Source organism: Trematomus bernacchii, unplaced genomic scaffold (genome assembly GCF_902827165.1).
Source record: "Trematomus bernacchii unplaced genomic scaffold, fTreBer1.1, whole genome shotgun sequence".
Taxonomy (NCBI): Eukaryota; Metazoa; Chordata; class Actinopteri; order Perciformes; family Nototheniidae; genus Trematomus; species Trematomus bernacchii.
The window spans coordinates 12,562,154-12,584,156 of record NW_022987705.1 but is presented as its reverse complement, the minus strand read 5'-3'; the positions used below and the strand labels follow the sequence as shown (position 1 = coordinate 12,584,156).

Sequence of the window (22,003 nt, the reverse complement as noted above, 5' to 3'; positions counted from 1 at the left end):
AACATTGATTGGTTTAAATTGTGTGCAATGCTTTTGTATTTTCCCCTTTCGATTCGGAGAAACAAATATTTGTTCGTAGTGTGTGGATGGCAGAAGGCACTACACTACCCAGAATCCTCAGCTATAGGACTACACCATGTGCTTAGAACGTGTCCTATCCCCCCCCTTAGGTCACAGGCTCCTCCAACAGTGCAACACAATAAAACAGATAGGCTACACAGAACAAATAGTGCAAGTAAATACAAAAAGAAAAATAGTAAAATAGTAAAAAGTGAAATAGTGCAATAAGAGTCTATATACAAGTGATTGGAATATGATATATTAGATAAATAATTTCTAAGTAGCAGCCAGATGAATGTTATGGATGTTGTTTCTAAGTTCAGGTGTTTAATAGTCTTATGGCCTGTGGGATGAAACTGTCCCTGAGTCTGGTGGTTTTAGTCCGGATGCTGCGGTACCGCCTGCCAGACGGCAGCAGACAGAACAGTTTGTGGGGTGATGGGGGTCTTTTATAATCCTGAGGGCTTTCTTTAAGGTTAACCTGGTATTTTTACTCCACTACATTTATTTTAGTTACTTTACAGATTTGGATTAATGATGTGAAATATAAACAACCCTTAAATCAGACTTTAGTTACACCGGAGTAAAATTCAGTGAATTCAGCCAACAATCAGGCGAGATATTTGGTAGTGGGTGCTTGAGAAGACTAAATATGTATCTGCAGATCCCTAAAGCATATTCATTACTCGTTATTCTCTACTAATAGTTCATTAAAAACTGTATATAATGGCTATTTTGCACATCCCTTTCAAGATTTCAAGATTTTCTAAGGTTTATTGACATATCATATACACAACTACGGTGTAGTTATGCAATGAATGAAACACTTGGGTCACAGGTTCATCAACAGTGCATCACAAGACATCTATCGATATCTGTGTACCTCCACCATTAAACATATTCTGCACATTTCTTATACTATCTACATACATCTTATAAGAGTATAATTAATATGTATAATATCAGTTAAAATAAGTGCTTCAACATAGTTAACATTGAAGGAAAGTTGATTGTCAAGTTCCAAAACAAACCATGCAATATATTAGACGTTAAGTACTTTGTCAGGCTTAATATCTGTAGATACCCCCAAAGCTTTTTTCTTATTTAAAAGACGACCTTAACCTAAAGTATTCTTTAATGTTTAAATAAAGCCTTATAAGTTTGTCTGTTTTGCACATCCTCCTATCAGGCACTAAACTGTTTTATTGTAGAGATCACTTACAGTATCTTCTTGATATTTTCTATTCTATATTATTTATATCATTGACCTTCCACTTTCCCACTATATTAAGAGTATGTACTCTTAATATTGAAATGTTTTCATCAAATATAACACATTCAAAAGTGCTTTACAAAAATGAAAGACATTAAGAAAAAGGCATTTTAAAACAGTCAATAAAAAGCAACCCAATCTACCTGCATTGCATTACTCTAAACGTGTAATAACGTGCTTTAACCAGTAGGAGGTGCGGGTTAAAAAGCTGTCAAGTTTACAGTGTTAACAAAATAAAATATACTGCTGTTTCTGGTTTAGTTTACGACGGATATATTCTGTTATTGTTTTGATATTTGTAACACAAAAGCGATGTAAAAAACCCACAGCAACACAGAAAAGATGGTCTTAACATGACCCAGCGGTCTAGTAGTTAATAAAAAACAATAATATCAAAACAAATTATTACTACTAACTTTATTGTGAAATTAAAATAGAACGGTAAAAGAATAGTTTCCGGTCCATTCTGAGGCCCGATCTCTGTAGATAAATAAAGAACTACGACAGATGTGTAATGTTTAATGCAGCCAAACCATTCATTACAATGCATTCATGTGATGACTTTCAAAGAGTAAAGCAAGCACTGCTGAATAAAGTATGATTTGATCTTTGACGAAACGTTTTTTTCATTGGAATGCAGTTGGAGGTCAGCTGAGGATTCTGGGTAGTGTAGTGTCTTCTACCATCCACACACTCCGAAAACATATTTGTTTCTCCGAATCGAAAGGGGAAAATACAAAAGCATTGTACACAATTTAAACCAATCAATGTTGTGTAATTAACAAGGATAATCTGGTGTTTTTGAGTTGATGAGTAGTGCAGATATCACTGTAAATAAAATCAATGGACAGTAAGGAGAATACTTACTTCCGGGTGTAAAATGCTCTGTTATCCAATGGGAATGGACGCTCAGCTCTTTGGGTCCGTAATACAATAAAGGGTACTTAATCAAATAGGAATATAATTATCTTTTAAATAACGTTAACTAAAGGGAACAATCTCTTTGACACAGCTGAAGCTCTGGCCTTCCTTAAAAACGAACTAATTTAATAAAAATCACAGTTGTATTACTTACAATACATTGTTTTTTGAGAACAAACATTGGTGAATAATGCACCATAATACATTCTGACGAAAAATAAAAATTATTATGAATACAAATAAAATAAAAGAAGCCTCCTGTGAGTTACTACAAGCTATACAGTAGATTTTAAAAACGTTTTATAGAATAAAAGCTCACTGCTGGACGTTGTAGAAATGCGTGTGTGCACCACGACAAAGGAGCCTCATTCACTTTACATTGGCGTTGTTTGCGTGGTGCAGACACGTAAATGTAACAAAGTTCGTGACTCCACCACGCAATGCAGTGTTAAGGAGTCGTGGTGGAGTCACGCATTCTGGTGAGATCAGGTTGGTTTTTTTTGTGCTAAATCTCTCTAGAAAGGTCAAATGTCACTTTTGCATCAATCTTGATACAGGGTACTTATTATATGTTGTACTTTGGATTCCTAAAGCTTTTAGTCTACTAACCCATCATCCAAGGGTAGTTTTCACAACACACTCTCACTCCCTAAGCGTCCAGGAGCGACGCTTGGTCAGGGTCCCGTGGCGTCCAGTTGTGACGCGCCGAGGCTCCTTCAGCTTCATAAACGGACGCAAAGAGCTTTCAACTGATTGCAATGTATTCCCATCGGCGGCGGTATTTGACGCTTAGGGAAGCACGGCATTCGTTTGTGTTTTGAATTGTACACCCGGAAGTAAGTATTCCCCTTACTGTCGATTGATTTGACAGTGATATCTCCACTACTCATCAACTCAAAAACACCAGATTATCCTTGTTAATTAAACGACATTGATAGGTTTTAGTGTGTGTACAATGCTTTTGTCACGTTTTCCCCTTCAATTCTGAGAAACAAGTCGTTTTCTATGAGTTTTGGATGGCCGAAGACATTACTTTACCCACAATCCTCTGTAGCAACCATAGACTGTATAAAACAATTAAATAATACATTATTCCGAGTGTGCTTGCTTTTCTCTTTGAAAGTCATCACATAACGGCATTGTAATACACGTTTCGGCTGCATTAAATATGACATATCTGCCGTAGTTAACTCTATTTATAGAGCCCTGATGACAAGACTTCTAGACAAACAGGAACTGCTGCCAAAACTGAAAACTTGACGTGGATCTTAAATATATAAGCAATTAAACAACATCTTACATTTCTTTTCACACAATACGGCTGACTTTTATATTTGATCCAATTGGTAGATAGGCTGTATTTACGCCATAACGGTGCACAGCTGATAGAAAGGGATACCTACTGATTAAAGCACGTTATTGCATTTTATTATTTTATTATTAGATATTAATAGGATCCCTATAAAGTATATTCTTTACTCGTTGTTATTTACAGTAAGAGATCCATATGTTTGTCTGTTTCACAAAGAGGATAGGTAGTTGGTAAAATGTTAAGTACTTATTATTTTACTATTAATATAGTCTTAATTAAAGACTGTATATAATGACTATTTTGCACATCCCATTCAAGATTTCAAGATTTGCTAAGGTTTATTGACATTAAAGACTGTATATAATGACTATTTTGCACATCCCTTTCAAGATTTCAAGATTTTCTAAGGTTTATTGACATTAAAGACTGTATATAATGACTATTTTGCACATCCCTTTCAAGATTTCAAGATTTTCTAAGGTTTATTGACATATCATATTATACACAACTACGGTGTAGTTATGCAATGAATGAAAAACTTGGGTCGCAGGTTCCTCAACAGTGCATTACAAGACATCTATCAATATGTATGTGTACCTCCACCATTACATTGTCATATTCTGCACATTTCTTATACTATCTACATACATCTTATAAGAGTATAATACATATGTATAATATCAGTTAAAAATAAGTGCTTAAACATAGTTAACATGGCAGGAAAGCAATATATTAGACGTTAAGTACTTTGTCAGGCTTAATATTTATCTGTAGATACAAATGTCACTGTGTGTGCTGTGTGCTCTGCATGTGTGACCATCAAAGAGGGTTTCATCCCTCCATATTCATCTTCTATACCCCCAAAGCTTTTTTCTTATTCAAAAGAAGACCTTAACCTAAAGTATTCTTTAATGTTTAAATAAAGCCTTATTAGTTTGTCTGTTTTGCACATCCTCCTATTAATATCTAATAATGAAATTATAAAATGCTATAACGTGCTTTAACCAGTAGGTGTCCCTTTCTATCAGCTGTGCACCGTTATGGCGTAAATACAGCCTATCTACCAATTGGATCAAATATAAAAGTCAGCCGAATTAGTGTTGATACTGCAAGGAGACGTATTGTGTGAAAAGAAATGTAAGATGTTGTTTAATTGCTTATATATTTAAGATCCACGTCAAGTTTTCAGTTTTTCGGCAGTTCCTGTTTGTCTAGAAGTCTTGTCATCAGGGCTCTATAAATAGAGTTAACTACGGCAGATATGTCATATTTAATGCAGCCGAAACGTGTATTACAATGCCGTTATGTGATGACTTTCTAAAGAGAAAAGCAAGCACACTCGGAATAATGTATTATTTAATTTTTGTATACAGTCTATGGTTGCTACGGCGTGTTACAACTGGACGCCACGGGACCCTGACCAAGCGTCGCTCCTGGACGCTTAGGGAGTGAGAGTGTGTTGAGTTTTCACTATAAGTAAAAAATAATCTTTGGACGGACACTATAATTTACAGTTTTTTACTATGTTCAATCTGAATTTTCTTTAAAATAATAAACATCTATATTGATTCTGACTTTTCTACATCCAATTCACAGGATTATCATTACTTTGAGAAAAAAGATTATTAATTTAACCCTTTTAGAAGGGAAGATATGGTCATTTGTTCTGGGAATGTCATTTTCGAGCCTGAGACCTGAAAAACAGGCTCAGGGCTTAACAGGTTAACCTCTGTTTGGCAATGATTAACTCCCCTGTCAAGGATTCTTTTCGTAACATTATATTTTATAATATTACTCAAATGTTCTTATTACTTGAGTTTGATAGAATACATCCAAATTAAACTTACTTATATTTGAAATGATTTTCTAGCACAACAAATTTAGAAACCCTACGATGTAGAACCTTTTACTTATTTCAACCATTTATCCATTAAGGTTATGCATTATTGTTTATAAAAGGCGTTGTGTTTATACAAGTGGAAGAAGTTCACATGGTTTCAGAAACGTGTGATATGGTGAAATATGCAAGGCTGCAATAACACGTTGTTAAACCAAACCCAGATTAGTGTGTAACTGTGTAACTGCAGCTCAGGTCACACTGCCATAAAAAGCCTGAACTCAGCTTAATTGCTCATATGTAGAAAGTGTGTGCAGTAGAGCACACTCTCTTGCATCTATCAGTATTCACTCAGTGTCTGCTTACCTTTTTCCTTTTTTAAATGCCAATGACTAATGAAGTAATGGACAGCTCGGAAATTAGAGATTATGACACAATCACGTCTTTTCTTGGATCTTGGGGACCCTTTCAGCTAAGGATTTTCTTAGCAATGGCCTTCAGCATCCTGCCGAATGGATTTATTGGCGCCTATATCGTATTTGTAGGTGATACCCCTCCACACAAGTGCTTTATTCCTGATAACTACAGTATCAGCGAGGTGTGGAGAAATGAGACGATCCCTTTGGAAATGGTTGATGGCATCTCAAAGAGCAGCTCTTGCTCAAGACTTAACCTGGACATTGTCAGAAACTACTCTCAGAATAATATCATCCCAAATGTGGATGTAAATGTGAGTGAAATTCCTCTGGAGAAGTGTCTGGATGGGTGGACATACAGCAAAGAAATCTACCAGTCAACCATTGTCACAGAGGTGAGTGATAATAAGTCATCAATTATTTTCAATTTGAGCATATTTTCGTGGTTTCCACAGAGACATGGTCATATCATTTGTTTTCAACACACTCTCACTCCCTAAGCGTCCAGGAGCGACGCTTGGTTAGGGTCCCGTGGCGTCCAGTTGCGACGCGCCGAGGCTCCTTCAGCTTTATAAACGGACGCAAAGGGCTTTCAACTGATTGCAATGTATTCCCATCGGCGGCAGTATTTGACGCTTAGGGAAGCACGGCATTCGTTTGTGTCGGAGGCTGTTAAAGGCAATGTGAGCGTCCATTCCCATTGGATAACGGAGAATTGAACGCCCGGAAGTAAGTATTCCCCTTACTGTCGATTGATTTGACAGTGATATCTCCACTACTCATCAACTCAAAAACACCAGATTATCCTTGTTAATTAAACGACATTGATAGGTTTTAGTGTGTGTACAATGCTTTTGTCACGTTTTCCCCTTCAATTCTGAGAAACAAGTAGTTTTCTATGAGTTTTGGATGGCCGAAGACATTACATTACCCACAATCCTCTGTAGCAACCATAGACTGTATACAAAAATGAAATAATACATTATTCCGAGTGTGCTTGCTTTTCTCTTTGAAAGTCATCACATAACAGCATTGTAATACACGTTTCGGCTGCATTAAATATGACATATCTGCCGTAGTTAACTCTATTTATAGAGCCCTGATGACAAGACTTCTAGACAAACAGGAACTGCCGCCAAAACTGAAAACTTGACGTGGATCTTAAATATATAAGCAATTAAACAACATCTTACATTTCTTTTCACACAATACGTCTCCTTGCAGTATCAACACTAATTCGGCTGACTTTTATATTTGATCCAATTGGTAGATAGGCTGTATTTACGCCATAACGGTGCACAGCTGATAGAAAGGGACACCTACTGGTTAAAGCACGTTATTGCATTTTATAATTGTATTATTAGATATTAATAGGATCCCTATAAAGTATATTCTTTACTCGTCGTTATTCTCTACTAATAGTCAGTGGCGACTGGTCATTAGGGGCAGGGGCACAGCCCCACCTAGTGTCAGCAGAAAGTATTACACATAATGATTACAAAAAATGCAAAGAGATGCAAAAAAAGAAATAAAAAAAAATATAAAATATATTTTAAGGTCATGTTTAATCATCTGATTCGTCTGTACATTGCTGTTTTAGTCTGTGTTCTTCTAATTAGTGTCTACAGTGCCGTTTTGAGCCATGTGGGACAAAACCTGATCATGCCCCAACCTCTCACTGTCAAAGTGAACGGTGACTGTAAAAACTACACTGCGCATGCTCAGAGTATTTTTCAATGTAATGTGTGTGGCAAAAAAAAAGACCATAGGGGCACAGAGCTGCCATCCCCACCATACGTCATCTCACATCATTCAGAGCTGTAAGTACGTGTGCCGCGAAAAGTGTGGTGTGTGAAGGGGAGACGAGAGAGCTGCAGTGACGCGTCCTAAAACCAGGAAGTAAGCTGCAAAAAAGCAATGAGGTTTCTCCATAGGATTTTAGAAAATAGCTCGAAATAAGATCTGTGGGAAACGTACCTGTTAGATAAATGCACGTTTTGTTCAGCCGGATAACATCCACATGTCTACCCTACTTTTATAATTTTTTTATCATAAATCTATCGATTAGATTTATGATAGACTTTTGAAACTACAAGAAGATAAGGAGGACTTTTACAAAAAAGTTATAGAAATTTTTGTCCAGAAGGATAGGCAAATGGACTTCATCTTCAAGTCAAGGTAAGACCGCAATTTTTTGAAAATGGGATCTTACTAAGAGAACAATTCAATATTTAAATGATAAAATTACATTTTTTGGGTATCCTTTTGTTGAACTGTCTGTTTAAAATTAATCGAAGCATCAGACAAAAAAAGCTTTTGAAAATAATATTGTATTTTGGTTTAGGTCAAAATATAATATTTGTAAACCTGAAGAGTCAGTGCCAGTGCCTCACCAGCCATGAACCTCACTGCACGTCACTGCAGAAGCTTATATATAGATATCTAAGTTTTTTGTGCCCCACCACTTTTGTACATATAAAAACGCCACTGCTAATAGTTAATTAAAGACTGTATATAATGACTATTTTGCACATCCCATTCAAGATTTCAAGATTTTCTAAGGTTTATTGACATTAAAGACTGTATATAATGACTATTTTGCACATCCCTTTCAAGATTTCAAGATTTTCTAAGGTTTATTGACATATCATATTATACACAACTACGGTGTAGTTATGCAATGAATGAAAAACTTGGGTCGCAGGTTCCTCAACAGTGCATTACAAGACATCTATCAATATGTGTGTACCTCCACTATTACATTGTCATATTCTGCACATTTCTTATACTATCTACATACATCTTATAAGAGTATAATACATATGTATAATATCAGTTAAAATAAGTGCTTAAACATAGTTAACATTGCAGGAAAGCAATATATTAGACGTTAAGTACTTTGTCAGGCTTAATATTTATCTGTAGATACAAATGTCACTGTGTGTGCTGTGTGCTCTGCATGTGTGACCATCAAAGAGGGTTTCATCCCTCCATATTCATCTTCTATACCCCCAAAGCTTTTTTCTTATTCAAAAGAAGACCTTAACCTAAAGTATTCTTTAATGTTTAAATAAAGCCTTATTAGTTTGTCTGTTTTGCACATCCTCCTATTAATATCTAATAATAAAATTATAAAATGCAATAACGTGCTTTAACCAGTAGGTGTCCCTTTCTATCAGCTGTGCACCGTTATGGCGTAAATACAGCCTATCTACCAATTGGATCAAATATAAAAGTCAGCCGAATTAGTGTTGATACTGCAAGGAGACGTATTGTGTGAAAAGAAATGTAAGATGTTGTTTAATTGCTTATATATTTAAGATCCACGTCAAGTTTTCAGTTTTTTCAGGCAGTTCCTTTTGTCTAGAAGTCTTGTCATCAGGGCTCTATAAATAGAGTTAACTACGGCAGATATGTCATATTTAATGCAGCCGAAACGTGTATTACAATGCCGTTATGTGATGACTTTCAAAGAGAAAAGCAAGCACACTCGGAATAATGTATTATTTAATTTTTGTATACAGTCTATGGTTGCTACAGAGGATTGTGGGTAATGTAATGTCTTCGGCCATCCAAAACTCATAGAAAACGACTTGTTTCTCAGAATTGAAGGGGAAAACGTGACAAAAGCATTGTACACTACACTAAAAACCTATCAATGTCGTTTAATTAACAAGGATAATGTTTTTGAGTTGATGAGTAGTGGAGATATCACTGTCAAATCAATCGACAGTAAGGGGAATACTTACTTCTGGGTGTACAATTCTCCGTTATCCAATGGGAATGCACGCTCACATTGCCTTTAACAGCCTCCGACACAAACGAATGCCGTGCTTCCCTAAGCGTCAAATACCGCCGCTGATGGGAATACATTGCAATCAGTTGAAAGCCCTTTGTGTCCGTTTATGAAGCTGAAGGAGCCTCGGCGCGTCACAACTGGATGCCACGGGACCCTGACCAAGCGTCGCTCCTGGACGCTTAGGGAGTGAGAGTGTGTTGGTCTGATAGGGAATTATTCATATGGCCATTTAGTTTATGTTCTAATCGTTTTAGCTTTTTGCTCTCCTCTGAATTCTCTGTCCAAACACAGGCAAACAGCCTTGGGAGAGTTACCGGTGTGATAAGGAAGGCCCTTTCTTTGTACTTGGCATTTAACCACAGCTGTGGCCTAGACATGACCATAAAATAATCACTTCTTCAGACGATAACAGGGCAGTCATGAAGTATAATATTGATTATGTTTTTAGAAGTGGTTAACATGTCAGTGACATGGGAGAACGTCAGAGTTGGTTTTGGCAGAGGCTGTGTCAATATGGTGTCTCAGAAAGTGTTTTTGTCAAGTCTACAGCCGTAACTTTCAATTAATCTTCAGTGTCTGACATCAATTCAAAGCTCTGAAGTGTAATTTTTGTGTTCCGGTTTCATCAAAGTGTCTAGTTTTCAGGAAGCTAAAAGTTGCTAGAATCAACAAAAGAAGAATAATTATTATAATTAAAGTTTACAACAATGTGATTACTACGACTGCTGCTTATAATGATGCTCACACAAAAGTGACCTGTTGTGTGTTGTTGCGGCCACTATTACTCATAATAACATTTATATGTGTTTGATATTTTGCATCAGCTACTTCTTCTACTAGGCTTTGAATATTACTACTGTTATATGATATACATTTGGTTATTGTACAGCTTTATAACTGTGATTAAACTGTGTCTTAGTTATCATAAAAATGGGACGCATATGAAATAGAGGTGATTCATTTTCACACAGCTATGCCCTAAAGAAAACGTGTTGTTTTTGCAGTGGGACTTGGTGTGTGACAATAAGTACAAACTTCCACTGTCTACCTCGATCAATTACATCGGTGTGCTAGTGGGAGCATTTATCTCAGGCCAGATGTCTGACAGGTTGGTACTTCATAGTCTGAATACTTTAACAATCAATTATAATATTAGAATTACAGTTACTAACTCACTAAACTGTATTTCATTCACAGGTATGGAAGGAGGCCAGCCCTCTTTCTCATGATGATTCTTCAGACAGTGGCGATCACTGCACAGATATTCTCTCCAAACTGGGAGATCTTCTGCTTCATTTTCTTCTTTGTTGGTGCTGGCGGGTTCTCCAACTATACCATTGCATTTGTGCTAGGTATGTTTTCAAGTCAGGATTTGGAACATGTTATATTTGATACTCATGGGCGGCGCCAGGATTCTTTTGCTGCAGTAGCTTAGCAGTTGCTATATGACAGCACGGTGTTGCTAGTTAATTTTCAAAATAAATAAACAAACAATACCAGTGGGACAAGCACGAGCCTGTTCATATTGTCGCGTTCACCGCTATTCAAGATCACAGATCACGAGCCTTCAATGTCGAAAATGTTCTCTTTATTTTATGGTATTGACGGCCACAGCCACGCCTTACAGAGCCAATCAATAGTATAACACTCATTATGACTTTTCCCCACACTCGAACACAACTCCTACCGTCTCGTACTCCCTCCACACACACCGGAAAACGCACACACACACCTGGAAGGGGCGGTCTCTCCCTATCTCCCACCAACAACATTGCCTAAATAACTTTACAAATGTACTAAACTGTGCACATCTGATAACTGAAATAACTATTAACTTGGACACGCTACAATATTATCATTAATATTTACATTAAAACATTCCTTTGACACTTATAACATTACTTTGCAAGGTAAGCACAACCAAAATAAGTTTGTAAAAGCAGAATTTGAACACTGTTTCTACAATATTTGTGTATAATACCATTACACCCTAAGCGTACAAGTGCACAATAGCGATCGTTCACTGTTTCAACTGGCATGCTGTGGCATTTAACCTCATCACCACACCGCAAACAGACTGACACACACACACACACACACACACACACACACACACACACACCACACACACACACACACACACACACACACACACACACACACACACACACACACACACACACACACACACACACACACACACACACACACACACACACACACACACACACACACACACACACACACACACACAGGGTTGTCCGGCTGGACCGGCTCCGTTGGAGATGGCGGTCGTTTACGCTGACTTGTAAGAAATCTTTCCATTTTCGATCTGTGTTCACACACTGAGAATTATAACAACATTAGCCAAGTAACAGTTCACGCTTTAACTTACAACAACCCCTGATAGATCTCGCGAGAATGTGTATAAATATATATAGATGCATTTTCATAACAAAACAATGGGGTTGCTAAGCTGTTGCTAGGCCAATTGTTGGAGTTGCTATAGCAACTCCAAGCTACCCCCTGGCGCCGCCCCTGTTAATACTGCTTGAGAAGTTTGTAGATGTCATGTTGTTCTCTCTAACCTGGTAGAGTAAAACACAAGTTTGTGATAAAAACTGTGGTGTATTCAAGTGTGTAATGCAATCTTTCAAAACACAGATCAATGTAGTGATTCTGATTCTGATTGGCTATTGATCTCACATAAAGTCCCCCAACAGAACTGACCGGCAAAATCACTCAGAAACTCCAGTCTCAGGTTTTTATTGATATTCTCTCATTTATTTTGGTACAGGAACTGAAATACTAAGCCCAAAGTCCAGAGTGATCTTCTGCTCCATGGGTGTGTTTATGAGCTCAGCCATGGGTTACCTGGCAATGCCAGCTGCAGCCTACTTCCTCCGTGATTGGCGGATGCTGCTGATTCCCATGGCTGCCTCTGGACTGATCTACGTCCCTATATGGTGGTAAGAATTAGGGAGGGACATTTAACATCAGGTCTGCATCCAACACTTTCAGAATGTGTAGTGTCTGTAGAACACTGACCTTCAACTGTGGCTCTGAATTAAATAAAAGTCTAAGAGCTTTTTGCCAGTCTGTGGTTGAAGCTATCTTTTCTGCACTTTGCGGATCAGCCATGAAATGTAACTGAACTGACCTAATACATCTTATTTGCTCTCATATGTGTTACTTCGGATCAACAGACACGATCAGCTTGTGTAAGCGTTCGTCAACAAAGCATATAAACAGGAGCATATCTCCTGCAAACTGTTCAGATGTTCATAGATAGCAGTAGCAACACTGCGTCCCATTCAAAACATTGAAAACGTTGGTAGAGAACAGGGTCAATTTATCATTGTATTTATCAATAAATAAGTGTGTATATGTAGCAAAAAAAGTGCTGTTAAACAGTATAAACTCATGGCAATCCCTAGTAAGTAATTTCTATGTATTGTATTAAAGCTTGCTCTCTCATACAGAAACCGTACGTTGCTTGCATGGTGAGAACACATTTATATTGAAAGGAACTTGTAAGTAGAAACTTTAAGAAAGTAGCATGTTCCTGTGAGATACAGTGGTGATCGACCAGATGTGTATTTGCTAAACCAACTAGTTATTCATCACTAAGGCTTTCTTTTCTCTTATAGCTAATATAATGGCTATCTCCATATGTTTTAATCTTATAGGTAAACAAGGCTTTCTTTTCTCTAATAGCTAATATAATGGCTATCTCCATATGCTTTAATCTTATAGGTAAACATTGTCAAAATGTTTTGCATTTAGTCCAAATGGTAACTATGTATGTAAATGTGCTGATATTGTTGTTTCCCTGTTCTACAGGTTAGTCCCAGAGTCTCCTCGCTGGCTGCTATCTCGGGGCAGAGTGGAGGAGGCGGAGGCCATACTGATAGGAGCTGCTAAGAGCAACAATGTAGAGCCTCCAAAGGCCATTTTCACACAAGCTGAGGTAAGCTGCTAGTTTATTTTTAACAAGTTATACAAATAAACCATTCCTGACTCAGAATGTTAGTAAAAGTAAAAAGAGTTTACTTATTGTGTTTTTTACATAGCATAGTCTTCCTGTTGTAAGATAAGATAAGAAGTACTTTATTGATCCCAAGTTGGGAAATGTTTGTGTTGCAGCAGCATAAAAATACATGGCATTGTACAATAAAAATTAAAAGAAATAAACATTCCAAAATGCCATCTCAATAGCAATAAAATAGCATTAAAAAGTAGAATATATACATATAAATATAAAGCAGGATACTATATATATATATATATATATATATATATATATATATATATATAAATACATATATATATACATACATACTTATATATGTATGTATATATATATATATACATATATAAGTATGTAAGGAATGGAATATTAAATATTACATTGGATATAAATGTAAAATGTACAGTGTGATTTTAAGTCCATGTCTTGAGAGTATTGCATTTCAGGTCAGCAATTTCATTAAGGCAATTGTAGTCAAGTATCAACTCAATATACTATTCTGTATTCTGAATTCTGTACTTTTTACTCAACTACAGTACATTTGACTGATTCTAACATCCAACTTTTTTATTTTAAAAACTGCCAGTGTCAAATGTGTGTTACATGAGTGGCAGGGCTATTTTCACAGTTTAGGATTTGATGTTTTTAATTGTTGCAAATGTATTTTCTTCTTTTTCCAAGATTGACGATGCAATGTCTAGGAAAGACAAGAGATACAACTTTTCAGTTATTGTGAGCAGCTGCAATATGTTCTCCATTACAGTGCTGTGCTCAATGCTGTGGTACGTCTACAATCTTCTCTTTAACTCAAAAAAATCACTCTACAAAACAATGTAAATATTACAGATCCATCCCAAATGTGTGTCTCCCATCCTGTGTACTCAATTTGTTGTCTTGAATGTCTCTGCAGGATTGTTGTCACCATTGGCTACTATGCGTTAGTCCTTAACACTTCAAACCTGAACGGCGACCCTTTTTTAAACTGCTTCCTGTCTGGCTTAGTACAATTGCCGGCTTACATAATAGCCTTGTTACTGCTCCAATACTGCTCCAGGCACTTGTGCCAATCTTCTACACTCTTCTTCGGAGGCGTGATGATCCTCTGTGTTCACATCATCCCAACAGGTAATACTTTGCTTTCTATAGATCAATAAAACTGTTCTGTCACACTTAATGGATGGAATGCTAAATCTTGGCAGCATAACATGAACAACAACATGTACATAGTTCTGGTTGACAACAGTTGTGATTTTAAATATATATATTAAAAAAATACCATCTTCTATTACAATGTGTATTTATATAAACGTGTTAAGTCATTTTCGCCAATTGAGATAAAATAATGATCAACCCTTGCATTTAAAGTGTTATAAATTGGATTTGTGTGGCGACATTCCAAGGACGAATCACAAGCAGCGTACACTGTTAGGATCCAAATAGATCCAAATTGTACAGCTTAGACTGTTAGGAATTTCATTAGTTTTGCTGGTGATAAAAGTATTGGACTATAGCAGAGGTGGGACCAAGTCATTGGTGTTCAAGTCCAAGTCGAGTCGCAAGTGTTTTGTGATTTTGTCAAGTCGAGTCCAAAGTCATCAAATTGGTGACTCGAGTCTGACTCGAGTCCAAGTCATGTGACTCAAGTCCACACCTCTGGACTATAGTAAAACAATTAAAATATATAATTTTCACAAGTCAGAAGGAAAAACAAGGCTTATTTAATTGGCTTTAGATGTGTTGGATGTATCGTATATTTCATATGCCTCTTCTTCTTATTGCCTTATAGATTCAGAGATTGTGCCTGTGTTGTTGGAGATTTTGGGCAGATTTGGCATGACATCTGCATTTTGTGTGGTGTACACGTTCTCATCGGAGCTCTTCCCCACCGTCATCAGAAGCACAGCGATGGGCTGCTGTTCCATGGCAGCTCGCATTGGAAGCATCGTCTCCCCTTTTATCATTTACCTGGGTAAGTAATACGTTTTATATTTTGAGCATTTAGCAAGTGTGAGGGCATGTCTTTCTGATCAATTCAGTTTATTATTATTTTCTTATTTCTGTAGTGTAGAGCTGCAGCTGTTGTACAGTTGAAGAGTTGATTTGTCCAGCCACTAAGAATGAATCGATATTCAAACAATTGATTCTGCCTTTTTGAAGCAAAAAGCCAAATATTTGATGGTTCAATCTTCTCAAATTTGACATTTTTTATGACATATGGAAAGCGTAAGTTGAACATCTGAAGCTTAAAGGTAGGGTAGGTAAGTTTGAGAAACCGGCTCGAGATCGCTAGAATTTGAAATAACACAACCGGAGAAAATCTGCCACTTCCTTATAGAGCCCCTCCTCCAACACACACGAACGCGCACATGACCAATGAGGGCACGAGATAAGTTTGTGCACAGATGGAAGGCTGACAGGCAGGTAGGCCATCCAGTTATTTTAGCCGGGCCGGCTAAAATGATTGGTCATACTTTTTACAGTATTACGGCTTCCACAGATGACATTTTTTTATGGATTTTTTGTCAAAGCACTTAAGATATTCATTGCTATCGGGATGTTAAGAGCATTCCATGGAATATAACAAAAAGTGTATCTCGAGCCGGTTTCTCAAACTTACCTACAGTACTTAAGGTATACGGTATACTTACTTTTTTAATTAAAAGTAAAGAAAAGTAAAATATGTTTTTCTCTAGCTTTAAGGATTTAATCAGACAGAATAAGCAAACCGAAGGCATTTTTGTAGCCTATGACGCACTGTGAATCACTATTGTTCACTTTTTTAACATTTCATAAAAAAAAAGTTTAAAAATCGACATCTTTAATTGAAGCCCTACTGCATTAAGAACGCCCTGGGTCTCTTCTCTTTACTTCAAGCTTTAGTTTGCTGAAAATGTGCTGAAACAAGTTTTTCTCTCAAAAATAATTGTTCAGAAAGCATAGAACCGTTGTTGTTTTTTTCATCTAAATTACAATACACACAGTCGTACAAATAATTATATTTGTTTAATGAGTCATTCCTTGCCTTTATTGTGGTATTTTCTGCTTTTTTGCAGGACAATACAACAAGGCATTACCATATATATTGATGGGTGGGTTTGCCCTTTGTGGGGCCCTCTTGTGTTTCCTGCTGCCAGAAACTTTTGGAAAGCCTTTACCAGAAACCATGGCACAAATGCAGCCGATATGCGGGTGAGCATACACGACAGCAAGTTGCACTACTCACATACTGCATGTCTACTCGTCACAGTGTTTCTTTATACACGTCTCTACTACAGATGTAGTTCCAAGTCCTCTTGATCACATTAAGATTCTGTATCATCATAGTTAAGGGGAAACTCTTTATACCACTCTCACTGATTCATAATAATCATAATAATAATAATAATATATTTATTTTACAGGTGCTCAAAGACGCTTTACAGATATAGTGAAAAGAAAAGAACAACAAATACATATATATAGTTAAAGTCAAATTAAAATCAAGCAATACAAAAACAATCACACATTAAAAGCGAAATTGAAGAGGTGAGTTTTTGTAAGTTTTTTGAAGGTGGTGAGGTCAGTGCAGTTGGCTTCTGATGAGCGGAGGCAGCAGGAGGGGGTGTGGTGGTGCAGCAGGTCTGTGAGGTAGGGGGGGCAGGGCCGTGGGAAGTAGGGGTGCTGCAGCACCCCCTGGTGGAGGACAGGGGATCTGCACTTCCACAAGATTAAATACAAATATAATAGAGAGAGAGAGAGAGAGAGAGAGAGAGAGAGATTCTACAATAATGTGGAGGGAGAGTTCTCTCTCCTGTCAGACTGAGAGGCTCAGTGAGGTAAAGGACTCTGAGTGTTTAGATAGTTCACTTTAGTCTTAGTTATCTCAGTGGGTCTCAAACGTTTTGATCACAATTTATGTAAACAAATATTTCCAAGGCACACCTTTATAATTATTAGGATAAATAACAACAGGTTTGAAATCATTCCAATCAGTGGCGGCCGGTCCATAGGGGCGCTAGGGGCGCCGCCCCACCTCTTCCCATATTGAAAAAAAAAAATTAAAAAAAAAATTAAAATTAAAATTAAAAAAAATATATATGTTTAAAAAAATATATATATTTTTATTTTTAATGAACAAGGTAAATATTATATAATTGGTATCAGTAAAATGTATAATCTACAATAAAATCTCGTTTAAAATTGTGTTACGATGTCTAAAGTTACTGATAAGTCACATGTTTCCTGCCTGGCCTTGCCCATGCACCTTCTCTCGTCTGGGCGCTAATAGAGGAGCCTTCAACCAGTGCAGCAGCAGCCACTAGCAGCTGACTGTTGCTATCTGTAACGTGTAAACTATGCCGCGAAAATATAATTTCAGCCAATCAGCGTCGTCAAAGATGACGGTCACCGGGCGCCAATGTCAGCGCCCAGTGCAGTCTGTGAGTAGTTTGGACAGTGACTCGTATCCGGTTGACGCAGTAGTTGATGAGGATGGCTTCGTGTGCAGGTGGAGTCTCCGGACCTCGGTCCCCGCCTAATTCTGTTCAAGAGCTAATCTCCAATCCTTTCGAAAGGAGAAGTTTGGCAGATAAATTGTTGCTTAAAGACCTTGGACCGGACCAACCCGATTTGAATATATCGCAGCAATCTCGTGAAAAAGACAACATTTATACACGAGGCTTCACAAGTAGCTGGTACACAAGAAAGGCTTGGCTAGCTGGATGCAAACAGGTAAATGCTGTCTTTTGTTTCCCATGCTTGGATATCACTTTATATGTAGAGAGGAGGTTTCCCATGGTTGTTAGAAGTTTATTAATAAGTGGGCATTTATCACAGAAGTGATTGTTCTGTCTCCACGTTTGTTGCATTGTCTGTGATGTATTTTCCAACGGTTCCTGGTAAAGTAGTAGATGTTCAGGTTGATAAATAATATTTTCCACACTGAAGATTATGGAGGTATTGATCAGTCTTCTCATATTTTTAAGCCTCGATTTCTCCTTTCCCCCCCCCTCTAACATCACCAGAAGTCATCATTTAAGGGGTCATTTCTCGAAAAAAATTTGCGGGGGGAAACCCCCCGGACCCCCGGACGGGTCACTCCCGGTACGTCAAGAGCCCCACCAAAAAAATAGACCACCGGCCGCCACTGATTCCAATGTATACTATAGGACGGTAACCAAACATATCGTTTAAAATTGGAGAGAATAAAAAATATGTATGAATAAATAAATGTTAATAGGTAAAATAAGATATAAATGAACCACAAAAATAAAATAAGTTTGAACATTTATTTGTTATTGGCTATGGTAGGTTGTTGGTTATGTTCATATACTTATTTGATTAATAAAATGCAAACCGATCTTTTTCATATGGGTGTTTAGAGTTGTACCCCCTAGATCAGTCTCTAGTAATTGGGTGCTCAAAGTTCACCAGATTGAAGCATTTTACTTTAAAATGTTAACAAAAATCTTCGCGGGGGGACACCCCCGGACCCCCCGAGGATGTGACGACTACCCCCCAATTAAAACATGTTCATATAATACTAAATACATTTTAAGCCTTTTTATATAAGTTGTCCACCATGTCAATACGTTTCTCTTTTTGTAGTGTATTGGTCTTTTGTAGAGGTTTTTCATTGCCAGCTAAAATCTTTTTATTTATTTTTTGTCTTGGGGAAAATTTCACATTTTTATTTTGAAAGTCCGATTTTCTAACGCTGTGCATGCAGTAGGCTTGGACTGGAAGTACCGGAGACCTTAAACGGTTTTGAAAATTTCTGTCACGTAGTGATCATCTTCTCAATAAAACATCTTTGCTGATGTTTTTTCGAGTCTTCTGGCCAATCAGAATCAAGATTGTTGCCGGAAGTCAACTATTCTTTATACATCCATGGGTACAACTTCAGATACAAATGAACACATAATGAAATATGACCCCCGGTTTGATGATTGACAGCTCACAGAACAATGGGGGCTATCTACCCTACCCACAATTTAAAGTAATTCACACAGACAAGTTCAGCTGTCAGAACAAAGTGAAAAACAAACAATGGCATAAAAGATTATTAATATGTCGGGTAGTAATAGATTTATTTATTTTCTTCTCAGAGTGTACCAGAATGTGTAGTTTATATGTTAGTATTTCTAAAAATCTCCCCCAGAGCCCCTTCTGGGGTTGGGTTTTCAGCATGTCTGCCTTTTTATGTTATACAGTTCAGCTTTGATTCCATCATCTCATTAAACCTTCTTTAAAAGCATACTTTAGTTCTGTGAAGGGATATAAGGGATATATGCACTGTACTTCACTTTAATTAATATTGTACGCTGAAAAGCGTATATATTACAGCACGATTTGTTGTTGAATAGATTTGAGTGGTTCAAATTTCGGGTCGCGATTTATTGACAAAGGAAAAAGTGGGTCCCGAGGCCTGACCAGTTGAGAACCACTGCCGTAGAGGATGCTATTGCAGTAGTCGAGTCGTGATGTGATGAATGCATGAATCAGGGTTTCAGCAGCAGAGGAGGAGAGTGATGGGCGGAGACAGGTAATGTTTTTGAGGTGGAAAAAGGCAGTCCTGGTGATGTGATTGATGTGGTGATTGAATTTGAGCTGACTGTCGAAGATGACTCCGAGGTTGCGGTTGTGAGGGGGGGGGGGGGATAGAGTGTTGCTGTCAATGGTAAAGTTGACATTCTGGATGGTTTTGGTACGGGATGGGGGGCCGATGATGATGATGTCTGATTTGGCACTGTTCAGTTGGAGATAGCTTGTTTGGATCCATGCTTTTATTTCTGAGAGACAGTTGGTGAGAGTGGAGTGTGTTGTGGGGATGATGGTTTTTGTTGAGATATAAAGTTGGATGTCATCGGTATAGCAGTGAAATTGAAGGTTGTGGCGACGAATGATTTTGCCAAGGGGGAGCATGTAGAGGATGAAGAGGAGGGGGCCAAGCACCGATCCCTGGGGGACGCCTTGGGACAGAGGAGCAGTGGAGGAGGTGCAGTTATTGATGTTGATAAACTGATGTCTGTCGGTAAGGTAGGATTTCAGCAGGAGAGTGCAGTGTCGGTGATGTTGAGTGATGATTCGAGGAGGGACAGCAGGATGGTGTGGTTGATGGTGTCGAATGCTGCGCTGAGGTCGAGGAGGATGAGGATGTTCAGGTTGCCGGAGTCAGAGGAGAGGAGGAGGTCGTTTGTGATTTTGAGAAGAGCTGTTTCGGTGCTGTGTTTTGATCGGAAACCGGATTGAAATGACTCAAAGTGGTCATTGGAGCTGAGGGGGGATTTTAGTTGTGAGGCAATGACACGTTCACGTATTTTTTGTGATTGCTTTTATCTTCAATGTAAATGGACGTCGAAATTGGTTACTATATTGCCGTTATTTATATTTTTATGTTACAGTATATGATGCATGTTGCACGTTTGAAAGCTTTGTGCTCTTTCACATGCAGCACAAAACTTTTTGTAGTGTCAGGAGAAATGTAAAGTCCAACATGACCTTTAATAGCACTGCTGTTAAACTGTTGCTAAATCTTCTGTTAATGTTTAAACAGGGGAAGACGGAAGAAAGCAAAGGAAGATGAAAATGGAGAGAGCGCGACTGATTATCAGAATAAAGAATCCAGGTTATAGTTGTGATTTGTATTTGTATTTTTCTTTATACTCACATGATTGCTCAATAAGATGTTGTTTTAAATAAAGTTACTTTTATCATTTATTGCGTGTAATTCTGTTTGATATATTATTGTATGAAATGTCCACCTAACTTATTGTGAAGCACGATGTCAAGCCATTTTTATAAATTTAACATTTTGACACAGGAAATTGAAGACTGCATTAAGATTGAGGAGCTTTGTTGTGGTTGTGAAAGCATTCTCTTCAAATAGCCTTTATAAATGGTTAAGTATCAGATCACTGCATGGGAATCCATCATAACAACATTCAATGAGACATAAAGATAATGCATGTTTTAGCACAGATGTTGCAGTCATGAAACATGTGTAGTCATCTCATTCATTCAGGTAGATTGATGCCAAGTCAAATATAATGCATTAGTCTTGAATTATATGACATCTCCTCTTGTTTATCAGCAAAAATCCAGTAGACACACATGTTTAACACCGGAGAGCCTATTTTGTGACTGCTGGTATTTATTCTTACATTTTCCCCAAAAAATATGTGTTTTCACATTTACATTTACATTTAAAATGATGTAAAATAACATACACAAATTGCTAGAAAGTACAATCATACTTTTATCAGTGCATCACCAGAGGCTGTTTTATAAAAGTAATGCTTAAAGGTGGGGTAGGTAAGTTTGAGAAACCGGCTCGAGATACACTTTTTGTTATATTCCATGGAATGCTCTTAACAT

At 37.5% G+C, this 22,003-nt stretch overlaps 1 protein-coding gene across 1 annotated transcript; it reads left to right on the top strand.

Annotated features, from left to right (window-relative positions):
• The first annotated feature begins 5,806 nt into the window (after positions 1-5,806).
• On the top strand, positions 5,807-21,305 carry LOC117490604 (solute carrier family 22 member 4-like). The gene is made up of 10 exons (XM_034140364.1): positions 5,807-6,214; positions 10,623-10,726; positions 10,816-10,970; positions 12,416-12,587; positions 13,462-13,588; positions 14,330-14,430; positions 14,559-14,773; positions 15,435-15,617; positions 16,702-16,837; positions 21,183-21,305. Exons 1-10 carry the CDS (start codon positions 5,807-5,809, stop codon positions 21,259-21,261), a joined length of 1,680 nt encoding a protein of 559 aa, XP_033996255.1. The 3' UTR covers positions 21,262-21,305.
• The last annotated feature ends 698 nt before the right edge of the window (positions 21,306-22,003 follow it).